The 23952-nt window shown below is 38.7% G+C and overlaps 1 protein-coding gene across 6 annotated transcripts in view; it reads left to right on the top strand.

Moving 5' to 3' along the window:
• Nucleotides 1–23952, top strand: part of LOC136858385 (E3 ubiquitin-protein ligase Arkadia) — a 321712-nt gene that overhangs the window by 192787 nt on the left and 104973 nt on the right. For all 6 annotated transcript variants that reach the window (XM_067137889.2, XM_067137892.2, XM_067137888.2 and 3 more), the window contains one exon: nucleotides 4013–4268. In XM_067137889.2, the coding sequence (XP_066993990.2) occupies nucleotides 4013–4268 (256 nt within the window). The remainder of the gene's footprint in view (nucleotides 1–4012; nucleotides 4269–23952) is intronic.

Below are 23952 nucleotides of genomic sequence, written 5' to 3'. Positions count from 1 at the left end.
TTCTATAGGGCACATATTTTATTCTGGTTAGACTAAGGCAGTGCAGCATATGGCTCAGCAAGACCAAGCGTACTCGCGAAACTGATTAGGATCCACCATAGCGGAGTTAGGTTGGCGACCAGATATTTTCGAACCAACCCCATTTTAGCCTGCTTGCTGAGTCTGGTGTGCCGCCCTTACACCTGAGGCGCCAGCAAATGCTTCTATCGTATGCTGCAAATTTGCGACAGATGCCACTTCACCCAAGCTATCCTTGCATATTCAACAATGAAAACCGTCGGCTGTGCGCTGCTTGTCCTCGAGCAATACGGCCGGTTGGAATACAGTTGGATAGCAGTCACAGATTGTTTCCGTACATTTGGTTCCTTGCCTTGCCTGACAACCAAGTCGGGTACCTCCATGGGTAGTACGACGACCTGAAATAATCCTGGATCGGCACACTGGCCTGAAGGAAAACACAGACCCTTCAATTTATCGGAGGCTCATCCTGTCCGTTGTTGGCCGGCATCCAGGTTCAGTCGTCGTTTACACGGACGGCTTGAGAACAGACACAAAAGTGGGCTGTGCGTTCGTTGTGGACACTGATAGGTTTCTTTTTGCTCTCCCAGAAACCTGTAGTGTGTACATAGTGATGCTCTATGCTATCTGTGAAGCTCTGTGGTATGCACTGTCCGAGGGGTGCTTACACTTTCTTCTGTTTACTGACTCCTTGAGCTTGCTACAATCTATTAACACCTGTTTCCCTCGGCACCCTCTTGTGCAGTGGATCCAGGACCTGCTGGCCGGGTGTTCGGATGCTGGTACCAGAATCATGTTTATATGTCTCCCAAGTCATATGGGTGTACAGGGAAACGAGTTAGCAGACAAGGCTGCCAAAGAGGCATTAACACTGCTCCCGTTGCCTTACAAGGTTCCAGCAAGTGATATTCACTTTCAGCTGATACATTTGGTTATGTCCTATTGGGAGATGGAGTGGCAGGCCACTCCACTTCCAAAGGTACAATGAACGTATCGTGGACTTCACTTTGGGCTTCTCGGAGGGAAGCAGTGGTATTATGTCGTCTTAGGATCGGCCACGGTATCAACGCACTCCCATCTGTTGAAAGGAGAACCCCCTCCGGTGTGTACTTGTGGCGATCATCTTACCATGGTACAAATCCTTACTGAGTGCATGGACCTGGTCGATTTGCGCCGTAAGGTAACACTCCCGAGTACCATCTCCCTCATCCTGTGAGATGACAAGCAGTCAGCAGACCTCGTCATCCTTCTTATGAGGGATAGTGGCCTTTATTATCGCGTGTAATAATGTCCTTTGTCTTAGTGTATTTGTGTTAACTGCACCTTTATCTCTTTGACTCTAGTTTGTGTTTATGTATTTTAATGTGTTATTTTAACTTCTGGCCTGAATTATATATATCTGTACTTCCAGGCAATGCCTTATTGCATTAGGCTATCACTTCTATTTTCTATACTTTTATTAGAAAATAAGGCATTGCGAATTAGATCCACTGATTATTTTAATCTCATAATCATTTTTCATCACCATTTATTTTTAACTCTAGTCAGTGGATACATTTTAATTATCATCTCATGTCGTCCATTTCATATCAGTACCGGCTGATGACCTTAGATGTTAGGCCCTTTTAAACAACAAGCGTCGTCATATTCAAATTTCATAATAAGTCCATATTGTCAGCCTCAACAATAAATAAAGTCTTAATGATTGAGTAACCTTTGCAATACTGTACAATATTATTCCTTTTTTAACTTTATTTTAAGAAAAGGAACGTGTTTTGTCTCTTCCTTGTGAGACATCTTCAGCTTGTACTATTATCGTAAAACACATGATAATACTAAATAACAATGACATATGTTAAAGAGTCAAGGTGACTCAATCTATCAGGTGTATACACAATTTTTTTAAAATTCATGTTTGTCTTAAGATCAATTATTAAGTAATAAAAGTCCCATTGAGTTTTTGGTAATAAAAATGAAATTAAAAAGATGATCATAGCATGGCCTGGCAAGCCGGTAATGTACATTAATAAGAAGATGTACAATATTAGAAGGATCCACCTTTCAATATTCCGTTGTAAGTTGAACTAAAAAGAAGTCACTAAATTATGCGCGATACACTGTTTGAGAAAATTAATATCTTTGCCCAGCTTAGCAATCTTGATTTTAAGGCTTAAGTAGTTATAGGCTTTAGATTTTGCTTGGTAAGCGTTATCATTTAAAGTTAAAAACTTCATGATCGTTCCGTATTGAGTAGAGAAATAAGAAGATGTACAATATTAGAAGGATCCACCTTTCAATACTCCGTTGTAAGTTGAACTAAAAAGAAGTCACTAAATTATGCGCGATACACTGTTTGAGAAAATTAATATCTTTGCCCAGCTTAGCAATCTTGATTTTAAGGCCTAAGTAGTTATAGGCTTTAGATTTTGTTTGGTAAGCGTTATCATTTAAAGTTAAAAACTTCATGATCGTTCCGTATTGAATAGAGAAATAAGAAGATGTACAATATTAGAAGGATCCACCTTTCAGTACTCCGTTGTAAGTTGAACTAAAAAGAAGTCACTAAATTATGCGCGATACACTGTTTGAGAAAATTAATATCTTTGCCCAGCTTAGCAATCTTGATTTTAAGGCCTAAGTAGTTATAGGCTTTAGATTTTGCTTGGTAAGCGTTATCATTTAAAGTTAAAAACTTCATGAACGTTCTGTATTGAATAGAGAAATAAGAAGATGTACAATATTAGAAGGATCCACCTTTCAATACTCCGTTGTAAGTTGAACTAAAAAGAAGTCACTAAATTATGCGTGATACACTGTTTGAGAAAATTAATATCTTTGCCCAGCTTAGCAATCTTGATTTTAAGGCCTAAGTAGTTATAGGCTTTAGATTTTGCTTGGTAAGCGTTATCATTTAAAGTTAAAAACTTCATGATCGTTCCGTATTGAATAGAGAAATAAGAAGATGTACAATATTAGAAGGATCCACCTTTCAATACTCCATTGTAAGTTGAACTAAAAAGAAGTCACTAAATTATGCGCGATACACTGTTTGAGAAAATTAATATCTTTGCCCAGCTTAGCAATCTTGATTTTAAGGCCTAAGTAGTTATAGGCTTTAGATTTTGTTTGGTAAGCGTTATCATTTAAAGTTAAAAACTTCATGATCATTCCGTATTGAATAGAGAAATAAGAAGATGTACAATATTAGAAGGATCCACCTTTCAATACTCCGTTGTAAGTTGAACTAAAAAGAAGTCACTAAATTATGCGCGATACACTGTTTGAGAAAATTAATATCTTTGCCCTGCTTAGCAATCTTGATTTTAAGGCCTAAGTAGTTATAGGCTTTAGATTTTGCTTGGTAAGCGTTATCATTTAAAGTTAAAAACTTCATGATCGTTCCGTATTGAATAGAGATATAAGAAGATGTATAATATTAGAAGGATCCACCTTTCAATACTCTGTTGTAAGTTGAACTAAAAAGAAGTATGCATGAAATGAAGATAACAGGTAAACGACCTAGAGGAAGACCAAGAGACAGGTGGATGCGTGTTCATTTCATTTTAATTTCTCTTTCTAATTATGCCAATAAAGAATCCTACACAGCTGCATTTCGTATGTACAGTTGCCAATTTCATGATACTTGTTCTCTTGCTCACTTTCACTTCTGCTTTTGTACTGGATACTTCCTAATTATACACTACATGCTGCCAAGCGGAACGAGGTGCTTGTTAGCTGGAAGGGTATTAAGAAATGTAAAGTAGTGGGAAAGATTAGCCAAGGCTAATGCATAGTGGTACAGAAGTGTGGGTTTTACCGTTAACTGAAATGTTGCACTTGCTGCCTGGTTACTTGAAAGATCCCCCCCTCCCCGATAATAGTCGGAAATTAGGGAGGTGTGGTAGGTGAGTAAGTACAGTATTTACAACCTTGGATGTTTTTCTTTTGAAATTCCATTCAGTTGTAATAAAATGGATGTTTTTTCTGATTTTAGCCGACCACGAGAGAGTATGTTCCTGGATGTTTATCAGCGCATGGGTCCACAGCCTCAGTCATATGGACCTATTCATGGATCTCATAATCACTCCCACTCCCACTCACATTCTCACCCTTCTCATCAGCATCACCATTCACACTCTCATAGTCACCATCAGCCTCCCCTTCCTACTCCACAACAACCTACTGTATATAGTAGGCCTGAAGTAGTGCCTACACCTGGTCCATCAGCAATGATTCCACCTCCAACAATGGTAAGTTGAAAATGTTTGACCTTAAACCAGTCTTTGGCATCTCTGTGCATGTTAATTGGAATCTTGAAAGCTAGCCTCACTGCTGACTTCCCTTCCATACCACTCGTTAACATCTCACATGCTTTATTCTCAAGCATACTGTCATGCAGACTTGTAGTTGGGTTGTTGCAAGATCTTCAAAGAGCATGGTGTAGCCGTTGTGGTGTGACACACATCCAGTTTTGTTCCCCCTTTTGTGTTTAACCTTCCCGTACTTCCTTCGCATGTCCTTTCTCGTACTGCCTTCTCCTGCCACCCCACTGCAACCCCGATTATTTTCTTGCCCAGTACATTATGTAATTCGTGTATTTTTATTTTCAAGTGGTTATTTTAATGTATATAATGATCTGGTATAAACATCACATACCATAACCTCGCACCACATCGTAGCCTCACAAGGATTAACCCTTCAAGCCGGTATTAAAAGTTGGCCAAGTTTTACCCTACAGCGGTGAGAAATTTTAGAAAAATATAACAATTTTACATGCTGTCGCAAACATTGCTATAACTTCTAAACGACTTGTCTGATTTTGTTCAAAATAAGTGAATGCGTAGTTCATATCATGGAGATGTTGTATCTACATACAAAAAGGTGCCATGCGAAGTAATAAAAAAAAAAAGCCTAATTACCTTGTTGTTAGAATAAAATTTGAATCAACAGGTGTCCGTGACCACTTGGGTGAGCATTCACTTATATTACTATCGTTAAGTACATCACATGTAATTTCCTGCTGTGCATAATCATCATCACTAACATTTCCATTATCACTCAGATTATTCTCATAACTACTTTCACCTAATAGCGTTCGAGACCTGCATTAGATACAGACCATGCGAGGACGCCGCCATGTTGTTTACAACGATTGACATTGATGAAACAAATTCCTTTTTTACGCCAACACAATGCCACATTACGGTAGAAGATACTCCCTTGCATAGAATGATGCCCTGTGCTGAGAGCCGTGATAAAAGTTCATGTCAAACCAGCTTGAGTGGTTAAATTAATATATATATATAAAACGCTAACTTGTATGTTTCACAAACCTCAAACTCTTAATCCAGAGGGAGTTAAAAGGTGCAGTTTGTACCAAAATCTTCCAGATCATCTCAGTAGTGCAGGAAAAATCTTGCATTTCTTGAAAAGTCAACGGATATATATTTATTTTCAAGATCAGATAATTAAATCATCACTCCAACAATTGCAGGTGAAGGGTTATCCTTACCCACAATACATTCTGTACTTAGCAGATTGCGAAGCGACTAAAACTTTCTTTAATATTCTGATATACCGTATTCACGCGAATAATCCCTGCACATTTAAAAAAAAATTTGGGGCACGTAATTGGGGTGGGGTTTTTTATTTGCATCAAGGTTGCCAACACGCTCCTGGCTCACCTAGTTTTCGATGCTGAATGTACAGTTATGCTTTGTGTAACTGTAGTTGGAAGGAAACTGTCTCCATATGTCATATTTAAATGGAAAACAATTCAAACTTTTAATTCTAAACTGACTTTACATTTCTTTAAATAGTACCGTACTTTACAGAGTAATTTAAATTCAGAATTTCTCCACGTCACGATAGAACGCGTCTTCCGGAGCATGCAGGGGTAGCTTTCCGCACTTTCCCTAATTTCGGAGTTTCTATAGTGTGTTTCATAGCTGAAAATAGAGTGAAATCGTAATTCTTTTGTATTCAGCGGTTTGAGGAATGCCACAATATCACATAGCAGGCAGTACGCGGAAAAGCAGAGTCCGTGAAAACTGGCGAAGGTTGGCATTTCTGAATTACAAAATGGCTGTTAATTCGAAATCATGTAATTGGAAGTCCGATTTCTGTATTGCAAAGACTTCGAATTAACGTGGTTTTACTGTATCGCAAAACTAGCATCAGACTTTGCCGGTGTGTCTATTTCAAGTGTTTACATTGCACAAAAAGAATTATCTGTTACCGTCCAGTAAAAAGAGACAACGTGTGAGAAGTGTTTTAAACGTGGAGTGTGACGAACTTGTAAGTAATTTAGGAGAGGATTCTAGTGATGCAAGAGACAACGAATCTTCCCATCTACAGGGAATCGAGCCTATTGCAAGTTCAGATTAATGAAATACCTGTCACGTAAGTGGGCCTACTTGCTCATTTTCATGGAAAATACCGTAAATTTCATAGCAGTTATAATGTATTTTTATCATCTCAGGCAAAGCAGCTATATCCGTAAATTTACATGTTCATATTTGCGTAAAACCACGTGGACCTCACGGAGTGATACAAAATGTTTGTTTATGCCTACATTACTCTTTCGATGGAAGGAATTTTAGTTCATTCTTCCCCCCCCCCAAAATGAGCCGCCCTACCAGCTTTGCACATACAACTGTCGTTCTCCATTAGGCAATAACAGATTAGAAGAGCTTGAAGATGAACTGAGAAAGATCAACTGGTGCGTAATCGGTCTATCTGAAGTACGCCGTATAGGTGAAGGTTGTTACCTTTTGAATTCTGGTACTACTTTATTCTATTACTGTGGTGAACCAGAAGGAGGGCTTAATGGAGTAGGATTCCTAATCAGTCGACATCTCGTAAACAAGGTCTCTGTGTTGGAAGGTACTTCAGGTAGAATTGCCCGATTAGTTCTAAAACTCTCTAAGAGATATGAACCCACATCAAGCCGTTCACACAAAGAGTTAGAATCCTTTTATGAGAGTGTACATGAAACCTGTGAGAAGGAGAGTGACTGTCACTTTCAAATAGTAATGGGTGATTTCAATGCGAAGGTTGGAACCTGTAAGACTGGGGAAACTCTTATTGGAAACTATGGGATAGATGAGAGAAATGAGAGGGGAGAGATTGGTCCAGTTTGCCGAATACACCAACATGCATATAATGAATACATTCTTTAAGAAACACCCAGAGCGTAAATGGACACGGAGAAGTCCCAATTTTGAATTCACCAATGAGATTGATTTTGTTCTCTCTAACATCCCTCAAATCATTAAAGATGATGTATCAGTCCTCAACAGATTCAATACTGGTAGTTGACCACCCATTAGCAAGGGCTAGAGCCGAGTTAAACATTAAGGCCCATTTTCTCCAAATTGAGTTAAACCTGGTATAAATTAAACCCGTTTAACTTTAGTACCTAGTTTAAACTTGCGTCCATTTTCTCCACCAATTTCTGACACTCGTTTAGTTTAAATGACAGCTCGCCTGTTTAAATTTATGATGTCAAGTCTGCGCTAATGTTGGCTGCACTGAAAGAATAGTCGAAGGCATGGTCTAATGGAAATGGCCAATCAGAGTGAAGTAATTCAATGACCGAAATTTTTGTATTAATATCATCTGTTTGTGGTGAATTAATGCTATCATACGTAGTGAATAAAGAGAAAATTCGGCGGAATATTAGCTTTACTGATAAATAAATTGTTTACATTTGTGCAAAGTGTTGTGTCGTATAATTTTACCCATTGCTGTTTACAATTTCTTGGAACGCACTTTTATTTCTTATTTTTCTGTATCATGCTTTACCATAAACAAGTACCGTGGGCCTAATACGTTTCTTTTGATGTCTGTATTGTCTTGCGGAACACACGGGAATGTTGAAATATTAAAATCCTGGTCTTTCAGCAATATTCCTTTCGTCAGAAAATCAACATTTATGTGAATTTCAAGTAAACAAATTCTAAGCATGCTCGGAATCTATCTCCTATTAAAAGCCATCGCCCTCGGCCGGGATCAATCTCACAAACCTTGGATCCAGCAGACAGACCACTGAGGAAGTTTTATTTGGAGATGTATTACCTGGTTCTATATTCATTTATAACATAACCTAGTTTGCGGTATGTCGTACTGTATAATATTCTTCTCCCTATAGCATTAATATTTCTATTGCTGGTATGCTGGCAATAGTTACAATGAAATTTTCTTAACTATATTTTATTACAAGTTTACTAGCAAGCATGAAATATATAATCTAGTGATTAGAAATTGTATACCACCACCTCTCCTACCGTGCCGGCTAACATTCTGACGGTAAAAATATTCTCGACAAACTGGATTCGAACCGCCTATTCACGCTTTTGGACGATGCAGACCGGGCGCTTTAACGATAACAGCCTTTAGACCGGACACGAACATCACGAACATTAGGAATATTTTTATGCTTCACATTACAGTATTCATGCCACCAACAGTATTTTATATAATATTATAAGGAGACTGCAATTTAAGGCCTGTGGTCCCCGATGTTAATGAGAAAAATGCCTGCTGCATAATATATTAAAGCAACCAGAATCATTGCTTCTGGTGAAATAGAATTATTTCGTGCAGTTGACGTTTTAAATGAATCCTTGTTTGATACAAGACAATCCTTGCTGTTCGCTTATGAATTATAAATCCATCAAAGAACTCCGTTGCATCCGATTTTCCAAAATTGTAAACTTTTGTTGGAATGCGGCTTCTTAACCTCACTTGCACATCAAAATTATTTCCTATTTAACCAAAGACTTCAATAAATTCTTCCATTTTTCTAATGCTAATACTACGCTCTAATTTTAGTACTTTTCTATTAAAGTGCTGCAGTACTGGTGGTCAAAACTAACCCTTCTACTAGGAAAATCACAGATACGTTAATAAAATGTCAAGAAGGTTGAATATAAACAGCAGTTTAAACCTGCAATATAGAAGGTTTAACTTTTGATACAAAGTTTAAACCAATATGGGAAAGATGAATGTTGGTTTAAACTCAGACTTAAACCAGATTAAAATAAACCTAGTTTAAACTAATTTGGAGAAAACGGCCCCAAGGAACATCGACTTAAACTAGTGCAGGAGAAAAGAAACAAATTAATCTTAAATATCTAGAAGAAAATAGAGAAATTCCATCAAGCGCTTCAACAAAGCCTACATGAAACAACTGGTGAATATCTGGCAAAAATGTTAATGGATACAGCTGAAGTAATTGGAGGGTTGAAAAAGAATAACACTTGGGATAAGAAACTCAGTGATGATACCAGGAACCTGCTAAAGAAGAGGAGAGAAATGAAAATTCAGTCTGACTGTGACAAAATACAGTACTCTGAGCTGTGCAAAACCATAAGAAAGAGAATTGAAACCAACTTAAAAGAAATTCAATGAAGATACTCTAAGAACTTGCTTATCTGAAAAATCAAGTTTGAAGTCTGCTAAAAGGAAGCTACAGATCGGGAAGAAGCAATTGCATTAGATGGGGACAACGGCCGAATTACCGATAGGGAAGAACTTCTTGAGTTCATCAGAAACTTTTATAGCAAGTTGTACGAGAAGGCTGATGATAACCTGTTTTTGCCTGACTTATCCAACATTTCCCAAGTCCCGGAAGTTCTCCCATCTGAGACAGTATGAAAAAGGAATCAGTCGCAGGTAGGGATAACCTTTCAGTTAGCGTTCTCAAACTTGCTGGTGATGAAACTTTAAGCCACTTGGCAAAAATATTCACATCTTGTCTACGCAGTGCATTCATCCCTCTGTATTGGAACAGAGCAATGGTAATTCTCCTGCACAAAAAAGGGAACATACATGACATCAGAATCTATCATCCTTTCTGTCCTTTACAAGGTTTTCACCGAGGTACTGACAAATAGAATCAGTTCAACGCTTGATTTTGCCCAGCCAATTGAACAAGCAGGTTTCCGCCGAGGTTTTTGGACAATCTACCACATACTCACCCTTCGTGAAGTTATCAGCAGAAGTAATGAATATCAAATGCCGCTCTGTCTAGCCTTTGTGGACTTTGAAAAGGCTTTTGACTCGGTGAGTCACGCTGCTGTTATGCAAGCCTTAACCGAACACGGCGTCGATGCTGCCTACTTAAGAGTACTCCAGCATATCTGCGAAACCTCTTCAGCCTTCGTGAACGTCAGTGTGCCAACCACGGATTTTCCAATTCAAAGAGGTGTAAAGCAAGGCGACCCCATTTCTCCCATGCTGTTCTCAGTAGTATTAGAAATGGCCATGTCAAAAATCAACTGGCAAAGTACAGGAATCAAAATCAATGGAACATGGCTAAACAATTTAAGGTTTGCAGACGTCATTACACTTTCGGCCAACGGCATCGATGAACTACAAACTCTAATACAAGATCTTGTCTCAGCCTGTCAAAAGGTGGGACTATCCATGAACCTTTCTAAAACCAAAGTAATGCTTAACAAATGGGCCCCAGCAGGAAAGCTGCATGTGGGAAACTCCACATTACAACAGGTTAATGAGTATGTCTATCTCGGGCAGCTTGTGAACATGAAAGGGGACTTAAGACCGGAAATCTTCTGACGTATCAAACTAGGATGGCAAGCCTATGGAAGAAGGTCAGTCACAAAGTTCAATGACATTTTAGAAAGAGGTTTACCTTAAAATGGCAGTGGGCCGGCCATGTTGCTCGGAGAACTGACGGTAGATGTACAAAGCTTGTGCTTGAGTGGAGTCCGAAAGATCATCTGAGACCTAAGGGAAGACCACCAGACAGATGGGATAAAGACATCCGGAAGATTACTGGGATCAATTGGCAGAACGTAGCTGAAGACCATCCCAGATGGAGAAACCTCTTGGAAACCTAAAGAGCCCACATCGTAAAAACAATTGAATATGGCTGATAGTGAGCCTTCCTAAAATGACGGTGCGGGCATTATTCGGGTAAATACGGTATGTGATTTTCATCCTTATGTGATTGCATGCAGCCATATTTACACAGGAACAAGCGCTTGAAAAAGTTGGTGTCTCCTTACCCAAACCAGTATTCAGTATCTCCTATTGTATCTTACTCTATCTCGGGCCAAGATCGTTTGAAAATGTTAAGATCCAGATATGGCCGAATGGTCGAAGTGTTTAAAAAAAATTATAAATGAATCAGTTATTATGTACCCTTATTAAATGTTTATAAAACTATTGAAAAGGGCAGGAAAAACAATATGACTGCAACAGGCATATACAGGTGAGTTATCTGACCTATTTGTAAGGAATACTGCGAAGCAGCACGGGTCCACTAGTATTCCATATTATGTGAAATAACACATCCAGTTGAAAGCCAGACAGGAGCACTCCAGGAACTAAATAAAGGATATCACACCATTGTACAAATATCAGATTATACACCACATGAAAATTAAAAAATGGACATGGTAATGCATTGAATTAGTTAATACACAAATGAAACCATTTTAAATAAAGGAAAAGAACAAGTGAGTGCAAATCAATTATCATATAGAAAGTTAGGAACTTTGAAAGGAACATATAACAGGAAAAACATGACAGATCAGTGTGGGAAGAGGGAAAAATTGAAGAAGAAAAACACAAAAGGATGACAATCTCTACATTTTTATACAGAACCATCTTCAGATAGATTCTCTCTCTCCTCATCAATCCCAGTTCTTCTACATCCATTTCTTCCCAGACCTGCGATGAGCTCATTTCTGCTTCCCTGCTTCATCAGGAGCAGGTTTTAACACTCATTGAGGAGCCATCTTGACAGATCTTCAGCCTTGATATGAGAAGTGTAGGATAAGAAGTAATTTGGATAAACAAAGGATCTCAAGAATTTTGTGCATGCTACACAATTCTACCTACATCAAGAAAATCATAACACTGTACACAAATTAAGGCCCAGTTTTTTATTTCTCTGTGCTACAGTGGATATCATGGGCTGAAACTGTATGCATTCTGATGCAGCCACAGGCTATGTGCTAACCTTAGATATTTATACAGGGGCTGTGCAGGGAATTTTAACAGTGGCATCTGGTCTCCAAAAGAAAGATTATGCTCCAGTTTTTGCTAATGGCCATTGCATTCACATTAACATTACAGTAGCCCTACTCTTCTTAATACACCCTGGGAAAAGGAAACTGTGACCGTTGGAATTGGTATGAAAAATAGGAAAGGTTAACCAGCAGTCTTCAAAATCAGGAGATGGAAGAAAGATCAAATGATTTTCTGAGGCTGTCCGCTTGTGTTGAAGTGGAAAAACAACAGATATGTTTACTGTCTTTCTACAAAACACAAGGACACTACGACAGTTGTTTCTAGCAGTTCAAGGGGAGGTATTACACAGACAATAAAGCCTGATATTGTCTTTGGTTATAGTATTGGTGTGAATAAAACACTGACTGTTTTATTGAATTCATTTAATCTAGGATGGCTCAATCAACACACGCACTCAATTATACTCAAAATGAATGACAACACTTGACTAATTACTGGTCACTTACAAAAGTCTCTTGTCCTCACAGCAGGTCTTTGGCTGGAACTTGGAACAAGTGATCTTCTGCAATCTTGACTGACGGGTTTCACCTTCCACTTTCACTTCACTTCACTGTGCACACACTGCAGTTGCTCCACACAATAGTTCCAAGTAGTTAGGTTCGAACACATTCTTTGGCTTTCACAACACATGACGTTGTGCACTTGGCTTGACTTGACAAAACCAGTAACTTGCAAAGTCAAATCATGTGACTGCTCCACACACTGAACTCGCAGCTCATGACCCATAACTGACTACACAACACAACCTCCCTTCGGAGTGTTCTAGTTTTGCTTTCCAGGAAATTCTTGGAGACACCAGATAAAAGAGGACACCAAAAGCAGTGGTCATTATGTACCCACAAGCTGGCTGGTAGCTCCTCAGTCTGGCTCACTCCTTCCCTCCAGGAACTGCCAAAGGGAGCTGTCCGGGAGCTGACAGTTGCGTTACTACGTAACAATATCAATAAAACTGGTGTTGATATAACAGATCAGTTCAGCAGTTATTATCCGCTTGCATGCAAAACAATGAAGTGGTGGAAGAAGCTGTTCTTTCATCTGTTTATGTCTGTAGTGAATGTATTCATTCTCTGCAAAGAAGTATCCAAGAAGAATTTCTCTCGTGGACTACATGAGGGCAATTTCTATGAAGCTGGTAATCAGAGGAGGAGATTTCTCATTGCAGTAACCTACTCTACCTACAAGTGTAGATATACTTTTTTCTAGTAATTTTCCTGAAAAGATTCCTCCTACAGCCAGTCAAATAAACACCAATGTTACTATCAGGCTTGTTCACAATACGGGAAGAAGGGAAGCGAATAAGGGAGTAGAATCGATGATGGTGCAAGGAGTGCAATATTGGCCTGTGCATACTCTAGTGTTTTCATATTTACTATACAAAGGTAAACTATATATAACTTGAAATATTGAGTATTAGTTTATTTCCATCTAATCATGTATATTATGTATGAGCCAAACCACACCGAGGCAGCTGGAGTGGGACATTGATGATGATGATGATGACAATGATGATGATGATGATGATGATGATGTATGAGCCACTGTACATGGTTTTTCTTCACACATATTTTTTTAACAAATAGTAAAATATGCAAATTGTGTAAGTAGTAAAATAAAAATAGTTAAGATTACTAAGTAGTTACAGTAATTTATCTGTAATCTAAAAACCTGACCCTTTCAGATGATGAGATTTCATACTATGTTAGGTTGTTACATAACAAGAGTTTTAAAATATTGCTACATAATGACAGTTTATATGCAAGTTGCATGTGAAAATATGGCAGTACGCAAGGTGTTAATTAAGCAGCAACAACTCTCTGAAAGAAAATATGACCAGGCATATACAACACAGTGTGCGTTAAGTCACGTGCCCCAAAATTCATTCTCAGTTTTTATAATTGTCCAAAAACAAACTCCGTCACCACCAGATGGCAGATTTTATCTAGTCTTTTCTGAACCGAGCTCGATAGCTGCAGCCGCTTAAGTGCGGCCAGTATCCAGTAATCTTGAGATAGTGGGTTTGAGCCCCACTGTCGGCAGTCCTGAAGGTGGTTTTCCGTGGTTTCCCATTTTCACACCAGGCAAATGCTGGGGCTATACCTTAATTAAGGCCACGGCTGCTTACTTCCAATTCCTAGGCCATTCCTGTCCCATTGTCGCCATAAGACCTATCTGTGTCTGCGACGTAAAGCCAATAGCAAAAAAATAAGATTTATATAAGAAAAGTTCCAATAATGTTATCTGGCAGAACCCCCATCTGAATCACTACAGAATCAGATAATGCTTCTAATTCTCTGTGTTCTGTTCTAGAAATTTAGCCACCCATTGAATCACTTTCTTGTGTAGTCCAATAACCCTCATAATCCTAACACAGGTGTTCTAAAACATCGTGTGTAAGATGTGGAAGTTGACAGTCCTGTTGTTCATGTTTTGTTTGTTTTGGGATGTATTATAATTTTTTTATTGGTTGATAGTGTTTGTGTTAACTGCTTGTGTGTCTTGCTATGAATTGCAAACTTACCAAAGATTAATGTTGGTGGATCAAATTGTAGGGTACATGTTGGCATGGTCTCTCTTCATGATTTATGCCAGTGCCAATATCAGTAATGTATTATTCAACTCTCTTAAAGCATACAAACTGGCATAATTGCAATTGTTATCTTTGTTGTACATAACAATGAGGCAGTTATTAAAAATAAACACATCTTATTCTGATGGTAATTACAATGTTCCTTCCTTTTGTTCCCCACAGTCTCCTTGTCAGAAGTGTACACACTTTATTTTGTGATATGATGGTGCTTTTATGTCTCCTTCCTGTGCTAATCAGTGTTTCCAGTCATTACTGCAATATTGCATCTCTATACTATTGGCTAAGAAATATGTATGTTTTAGTCACAGTCACTGGAAAAGACTGTTCTTGTAAATTTATGCCTGGTAGGGATAATTGATGTCCCAGTACTGATTCAACTAATTAACCACAGAACTATTTATAGGAACACCAGAACCCTTAAATCATATCAGATCTTGTCAATAAAATCACTTTGGAAACAAAATCGTCAATCTTGAATACGTACTTCAGATCGTATGCAGTTATCTTCATATAGGTCCATAGTGATACAATTACAATAAATAGAAATAAGGATTCTGCCTAATCAGTTGAAACTAGTCCTACAATGTGATATATTTAAACAGTCACACTTATTAAAGATGTATTAATTAGTTGGAATCCTTATTTCTACTTATTATAATTAAACATACTTACAGTCAGTCATCTTGCCAATTTGAAGGAAAATAAGCAAGTGACTTATCGATTAGTACCAGCAATTTTTGTACATCATTCCAGTTATAATTTTAGAAAGTACAATGGATATCTCGGTGGAAACTTAACTGCAGGGTTCTCTGTCTAACAAGAGTTGAAAGTCAGTTTGGAATACCAAGCTCTTCAGTTACGCAGTAGTTAAATCTTTTCGCTTGGGTCGATGACCTAGATGTTAGCCCCCTTTAAACAATAAGCATCATCGTCAAATCTTTTCTCAATCCAAGGTATTCATAACATCCCCTGCCAGCACCACATTTCCAGTGCATCAATGCAAGTTTTGTTCTTGACCTTCAGTGTCCATGGTTCACAGCCATAGAAGAAGACTGAAATTATTGACACAAACCAGACACTTCCTTGTGTTTTTACTAATTGCTCTGTCTCACCACACCATTTGGAGCTTATCCTGAACAACTTTTCTAAGAGCATCTGATCACTTTCTCACAACTGCCAGTGTTCTAGGAACCAAGACAAACAATTTCATTAACAACATTTAGGTCTACTAGACAGCCACTCATACTCACAGGAATATCTATTCCTAAGTCCAAACTGGCTTCTATCAAAGTAGTTAGTAATTTTGCATTCAGAAAGAATACTTTTCCAGAGCTTCTTACATGCAACCCACATCAAGCTGACTGGCTTGTAATATTATCTGTTTTATGATTATCATCCTTTCCTTTGTACATGGGGGCTACTATAGCAACTTAGCTTTCATTTGCTATTGAGACCATTTAGTATGGACTCTTATTTCTGAAAAATCTCCCAACACTGATATTAAATTTAATGCAAACAAAACCCAAATTGAGTAGGAAAACCTCCCTAAATACTTAATTCCCTCCAAAAGATATCAGCAAGAAACAATAACACTCCTACACCAAACAGCACAACTGGTCCGAGGGATTTGAACACAGTACCAAAACAAATAATTAACACACAGCACAAAACTTGGCACATATCTGAAATAAAACATGAAATACAGTAGAACCTCAATAATTCGAAATCAGTTAATCCAAAATCTTGCCTAATTCGAAGCAGCTGTTGTTCCCGGAAATATGAGGTACGGTTTTGCATGTTATTTAAATCGTTTAATTCAAAATATGGATAATCCATAATTCGAAGAACAATGTTGGTTCTGTTACCAAAATTCAGACTCTTAATTTGAAACTGCCTTTACAGTTTTAAAAAAATTAGTATTTTACAGAATAACTTAAATTCAAAACTTCTCCGCGTCATGAAAGAACGCGTCTTCCGGAACGTGAAGAAGTAACTTTGTGTACTTTCACCTACTTTGGCGTGTCTAGAGTGTGCTTCATATCTGCTATGTTCGAGCAGAATTTTAATTATTTTGTATTCAGCATTTCTAGGACACCACAATATCACGCAGCAAGCAGTGTGCGGAGAGGTAGAATCCGCGAACACTGGCGATGCCGATAGTTGGTGAAAAAGCGTGGCTTATAGCCTATAATCAATTCATATGCACCAAACAATATTGTCAATGCTGATGAAACTGCATTGTTTCTTTGTTTTATTTTTTTAAATGCTGAGGCGAGACGGACTTATGGTTTTAAAGGAGAGAATTGCCAGCTGGGAAATGTACTGTGTTGCTGCACACTGCACACCCACATGCAAGTGAGACTTCCTTCCCCCATCATAGGAAAGTTCGAAAAGCCACGATGTTTTAAGGGCGTCGGGCAATTTCCAGTACAGTAATCCTAAAGATAAAGCATTTGCATAGGGGAGCCAGCATAATTTTTCCTCGTCTTTGAATCGGGTTTTTCTTCCTTTCGTTGCGTGAGGTTATGTTTCTCATTGTTTTATATAAGAGCATTATTTGAATAATATAAATGATCCTTGTTGGATAAATTTCTGAAATAGTGTTTTACGTGGCATTTGAAAATTTTAAACTGAGAATCAAGGTGATTGCATGCATTAATGGTCTTAGAAGTGCCGTGGCGGGAAATTGTACAAATATAGTCGCTGTACTGTTGTAATGTGGACGGAAGTGCGAGACTTTCTCCCCTCGTCATAGGAAAGTTCAATAAGCCATGATGTTTCAAGGGCATCGAGTACATTCCGTGCAAGCACAAGGCATCTAAAATGCGTACAGTACAGTAATCCAATGAATAAAGCTCTTGCACAGGGGAGCCAGTATAGAATTCTCCTCATTTTTGAATCATGTTTTCTTTCTTTTGATTTCATTGCGTGAGATTATGTTTGCCGGTAAATTATCCAAGTGCATTATTTGAATACTGAAAATGCACCTTGTTGGATACATTTTGGAAATAGTTTTTTCCGTGGCATTTGAGAGTTTTAAACTGTGAATCAAGGTTAATTGCATGCAGTAATGGGTCTTAGAATATCCTATATATATAAAGCCACAAGGCTGACTCACTGACTGACTGACTGACATTAATGTTTGCCCACTTCCTAGTGAGCTAGGAACTTGAAATTCGGCACTCTGATAGCTATTAGGCTGCAACCCAAGGAAAAATTCAAAAAAGTTGAAATTTTTCATATTTAGCCCCCCTTTCGAACAATCACATTATCAGACTAAAATTTAGTGTTAGACCCTTCCAGATGAGCTAGGAACTTGAAATTCGGCAGTCGGATAGCTATTAGGCTGCAACCCAAGGCAAAATTCCAAAGAGTTCAAATTTTTTATATTTAGCTCCCCACCGAATCAAAATATCGGACTGAAATTTCGGGTTAGACCCTTCCGTTCCAGATAAGATGGAAATTTGGAATTCGGCAGTCTGATAGCTATTAGCCTGCAATCCAAGGAAAACTTCAAAAACGTTGAAATTTTTCATATTTAGCCCCCCTTCCGCACCATCAAAATATCGGACTAAAATTTCGTGTTAGACCCTTCAAGATGAGCTAGGAACTTGAAATTCGGAAATCTGATAGCTATTAGGCTGCAACCCAAGGCAAAATTCCAAAATGTTCAAATTTTCGTATTTAGCCTCCCGTCGAATCAAAATGTCGGACTCAAATTTCGGGTTAGACCCTTCCGTTCCAGATGAGCTTTAAGCTTGGAATTCGGCAATCTGATAGCTGTTATTCTATAACCCGTGGAAATATTTCAAAAAGTTCAAATTTATCACATTTAGCCCCCCACACCGGATTAAAATACCGGACTCAAATTTCGTGCTACACCCTTCCGCCCAATCAAGTTATCAGACTCAAATTTCGTAGACCCTTTCTGATACCTATTAGGCTGTTACCCAAGGAAAAATTTCGGAAAGTTCAAATTTTTCATATTTAGACCCCCACGGCTCAATCAAATTACCGGACTCAAATTTCGGGTTAGACCCTTCCAGATGGGCTAGGAACTTTGAATTTGGCAATGTGATAGCTATTAGCGTGTAACCTGCGGAAAAATTCCTAAAAGTATAAATTTTTAAATTTACCCCTCCCCCAAACAAAATGGCTACACCGTGATGCAGCGCCTTACAAAATTAAAATTTGGCAAATTTCTAGCTCCTAAACCATATCCGGCGTAGAAACTGCAATAAGTTAATATAATTAATATTCAATCCACTAAAAATTCGAAATATTAAGCCAAATTTAAAAACGATGCAGGCTTTTGTTTCGAGATCTCTTGTGGGTAAACTGTAATAGTTATCAATAAATGGACTGCACTTTCATGTCCTAAAATGAGTAGATATACAACTTTGGTCCTATGACTTTCTGTCTATCTCGACCCCTTCTACCTCAGATTGAGCTTCATTTTCCCGTTTTGGAAAATTTTGTTAAATTTTCATAAATTAATTTACTGATTCACACGCTCATGAGACAGATAGATGCACTAAATTCAGCACGGTGCTTGGCACGATTATTGGGCATATGCAGACCGACATTCATTATTCTAGCTGCCTTGAATGTATAGGAAAATGGAAGGAATATATGGAAACACCAATAAAATTTCAGCCTAATTTAAGGTTCCTAAGCAATTTATGGTGAATCCCTTGGAGATACGGCAAAACATTAAATAAGTAAAATTCTATCTCCAGAAAATATCGAAATCTGGAAGTAATTTTCATTATGGTGCTAACTAATGTTTCGAGGATTTTGGTGGCTAAACTGTAAGTCGTACCACCAAATGGAGAAGACATTCGGATCCGATCATGAAGAGATCTACAACTTCTGACCCGGGAATTTTAGTCGTATCTTGATCCCTTATGCCTTAGATAGAGCTGCATTTTTCAGATTTAACGTCAATTTTTACATTTTCCTTAATTAATTTTACTGTGTTACACACTTATAAGACCGATAGGTTCATGAAATTTAGCAGGCTCACTGGAACGTTCGAGGGTCACACGTGAGCAAAATGCATGATTCTAGCACTCTGTAAAAATGGAAAAACGAAAGTAAAACGGAAACACTGTACTCCTAATCCAAGGTTCTAAACCAATCTACGGTGAAAACGATGCAGATACGACTAAACATCAAATAACGGAAATATAGAGCGTTTCAAATACGATAAACCAACCAACTTTCAAGACTGTAGCTCCCCGTTACGTTAGGAAAATAATTTCTTATCTTGTGAGAATCGTATGTAATTTTCACCACGTCGAAACGTTTAACGCTATCTTTTCTTTAATCGTGAATGTACGGTACGAGAAAATATTAGAGTACCATACATGTAAGCGAATATATGGGCCGTCTGGTGGCGCAATCCTTTTTTCGTAACGAAGTACCGGTTCGTCACTGTAATTTTCCATGTGTCCACTTGTAATGTACAGGAATGGGGGGTTTGGGGGCGCAGCCCCCAACGAGCGAAAGCGAGTAATATGTATATTGTGTCACCGCAAGGGTTGGCATTTCTGAAGTACGTGTTGTGGCGGTTAATTCGAAATCGCGTAATTCGAAGTCCGATTTTTGCATCCCAACAATTTCGAATTAACAAGGTTTTACTGTATAAGGAATTTGGTGAAGAAACTAGACATCCGTCTGGAACATGGATGCGTAGCCGACTGCTCCACATGGCGTGGGATTCAAACACGTGACCTGGTCACTCATGTTCGGAGCAGCTCAAATTCGTCGTTCCAATGGTGTCATTTATCTAAATCAGTTATACTTGATACAAGTTTTTTTTCCGATTTGTTTTACGTTGCACCGACACAGATAGGTCTTATGGTGACGATGGAACAGGAAAGGCCTAGGAATGCGAAGGAAGCGGCCGTAGCCTTAATTAAGGTACAGCCCCAGCATTTGCCTGGTGTGAAAATGGGAAACCACGGAAAACCATTTTCAGGGCTGCCAACAGTGGGGTTCGAACCCACTGTCTCTCGGATGCAAGTGTACAGCTGCGCTGCCCTAACCGCACTAGCAGCTCACCCGGTTAATACAAGTTTCTTGGTAAAATTTGTCTTTAAATTACGCTGATACACTGTGTGACAGTTATTTGCTATATTAATGTCCAGATTCATAAGTGATTTTTTTTTTCTAAGTGGCCATGGCTTTGAATCCTGTTGGTTGTTCTTCACACAAATTAAACACAATGCTGGCTACTTTAATTATGCACACGCAAATTTTTCGTTAAGAAAGGAGTGTTGTCCTAATCAATCTAACTAAACATTATTACTCGACACACTGATACGATATAGCAGTATACTGTAGAAGAATACAAGCTACACTCAACTTTACCTTTAAAGTTATGTATGTATTCTATTTATACAGGGTAAGAAAACTGCTATTATGTAAGGCTCCTATGAGTTAACAGGGTACTTATCCTCGTGTTTGGTAGTTCGGACCAGCACGGGTCCACCATAGGAATATACACCTCTATGTCCTTGGTCCTGGATCCTGAGGGAAGTTGATTCATGGTGCCATTATCATCTTCATACTGTTGTAGTGGTCCTAGATTCCCCTGTGTCACTCACAGTCACTGGTAATGAGATTATCGGTACAGCACTACTTTATGTGACCACATACTGTTTTAACCTTCTATCAAACTCACGACCACAGTTTGCTTTCTTTCTATACTTCTTACGTGAGCTCTCTAAATAGTGAGCTTGAAGCTCTACCTAATATTAGTGCAACTGTTCCATTCGATAACCTTGTGAAATTGTATAATTTATCTTGTCTTTCCTCGCGAATATTCCTCTCTCCTTCACTATTGGAAGTTACTAGAACTGTGTACTGTTTAACACTCGTGGCATAGTGCATTTTATTGAGGCTCATCTATTTGTGTTCTTTAAAGTTTAAAGCACACATACAAAGGAAATCCGGTCCATGCACTATCATGTACGATCGGCCTCAGAAGTGTGGATAAACTGTCTTCAAGGTGAACACTACTCTCACTTACATTGGAAATGGCCTATCATGGCTGAAAGCACACTGTCACTCCTGGCTTGTGACATATCGCTCTGTTAATCTCAGTTATTCAATGAGGTAATTAGCCATACAGGTTGGTAGCACTTCCCAATAATTTTTTATCATCATTTGCAAACAAATCGATCTTTAAATCAGTTGCAAATCATCTTAACGTCCCTTTTTCCTTTGTGGCAGCTTTGGAGTTCCCCTAATGTACATCTGGTGAGTAGATGTTGAAGTGGAAATCTCCATATCGAACTGTCATTCCAATGGCGTCATTTATCTAAATCAGTTATATTTAATACTTCTCGGTAAAATTTTTCCTTAATGCACCCTGATACACTGTGTGATGTTTATTTGCTATATTAATGTCCAGATTCATAAGTGAATTTTATTTTTATGATAAAATAGAAGTTGCCAGACTGTAAACATTAATTTGGGTTGTTGGTTCCTTTCTGTACTTGCTTCTGCGGCTAGGTAACGTGGTGTGTGTTTGAATTCATACACTTTCTATCCCTCTGTGTACTCGTGCTGGTTCACTCTCACGTGAGTGGAAATTTCCACAGATCTTGGCTTTGCACTCCTTTTCTTGTCGACCTAGCCTGCGCACAAAGCCATGATGTTGAAATATAAATTAATGCTGCTGGATCACTGGTTTATTCCTCTTGTTGAGTACATCCTCCCTCCCCCCCCCCTCCATCTTCAATTAGAAAATCTTTTGCAGAGAGATTTCCGTATCTTGACTTAAGGTTTCCTGGTTTCCTGAGAAATTCATTGCTTTATACCACATGAGTCTGGCTCCTCATTCGTTCATTTTCTGCAACAAGCAGTGCATTTTCCTTTTTTAAGTGGAGAGACATCAGTTTCAAGGCTTTCCTCAAAGATGTTCGCTCAATACATTTAGGATACGAATAACCTTTGCCTGCTGTCTTTAATCACCCGCAGCTGTTGACTGTATCTTGACTCCATATGGTCCATGGACTGATGTTGACAACTTCATCATCCTTGTCTGCCTCTTCTCCTTCGTGCTGACTGGATCAACGTGGTCTTCTTCTTTCTACCAAGCGAGTTAGCCATGCGGTTAGGGGCGCGCATCTGTGAGCTTGACCAAGCTCGATAGCTGTAGTCGCTTAAGTGCGGCCATTATCCAGTATTCGGGAGATAGTAGGTTCGAACCCCACTGTCGGCAGCCCTGAAAATGGTTTTCCATGGTTTCCCATTTTCACACCAGGCAAATGCTGGGGCTGTACCTTATTTAAGACTGTGGCCGCTTCCTTCCCACTCTTAGCCCTTTCCTATCCCATCACCATAAGACCTATATGCGTCGGTGCAACGTAGAGCATGTTGTTTAAAAGAAACTATTTCTTCATCTACTCCTTCGGCCTCTGATACATCTTAAGGAGGATTACTGTATAATCTCAAATACCATCCGCCACTGAATAAGACCAGCACCCTTATTTTGAAAGAATAAAATTCAAAATTTAAAAAAAAAAAAAAAGTGAAGTCAAAATTATTTACAATCTTTACTAATACACATCAGATGATTAGAAAATACAAATAAAAGTAAACAAACATTTCCAGAACAATATCCAATGAGTTCATTCATCATCATCATCGTCGGTACCAACTTCGGAACTTTCATCACCATCACCTTCCCACAAAATGTCATTGCTGCTATCCATAGCATTAGAAATGCTACATTTCCTGAAGCTCTTCCGTATGTGGTCTCCAGGGATACGATTCCATGCTGTCAAAATCCACGAAAACTGCAGCTGAACTTCCGGACGCTGAATGCAACCAGTTGGGGTCAGTGTGTGATTATCAGCCGCCATCTATTCTGTATAGAGCTGTTTCAAGGCTGCTTTAAATGGATGGTTCACACAGACATCCAGTGGCTGCAGCACAGACGTCATCCCGCCCGGAATGACTGTAGGTCGGTTTTCCCAGCCTTGATGCGTTTCTTCACAGCGTCTGTTGTGTGGCCGCAGTAACTGTCGAGAACAAGCAAGCTCTTTTGGCCCAATAATGCACCAGGACGACGTTGCCAGACACACTTGACCCAGTCTTCCACAAGTGAACTGTCCATCCAGCTGGAGTTCTGAGATCAAGAGACAATTCTCATGGTTGGTCTGTATTGAAGCTGACTATAAGCAGATTATCACAAAATAATTTATTCTATCGTACCACCTATTCAATACGTGCCACGTGGATGAAATTTACATAAAACTATGTACACT

This window comes from Anabrus simplex, chromosome 1, assembly GCF_040414725.1.
Source record: "Anabrus simplex isolate iqAnaSimp1 chromosome 1, ASM4041472v1, whole genome shotgun sequence".
NCBI classification, from domain to species: Eukaryota; Metazoa; Arthropoda; class Insecta; order Orthoptera; family Tettigoniidae; genus Anabrus; species Anabrus simplex.
Note: the sequence above shows the minus strand (reverse complement) of the source record. Positions and strands in the feature narration are given on the sequence as shown.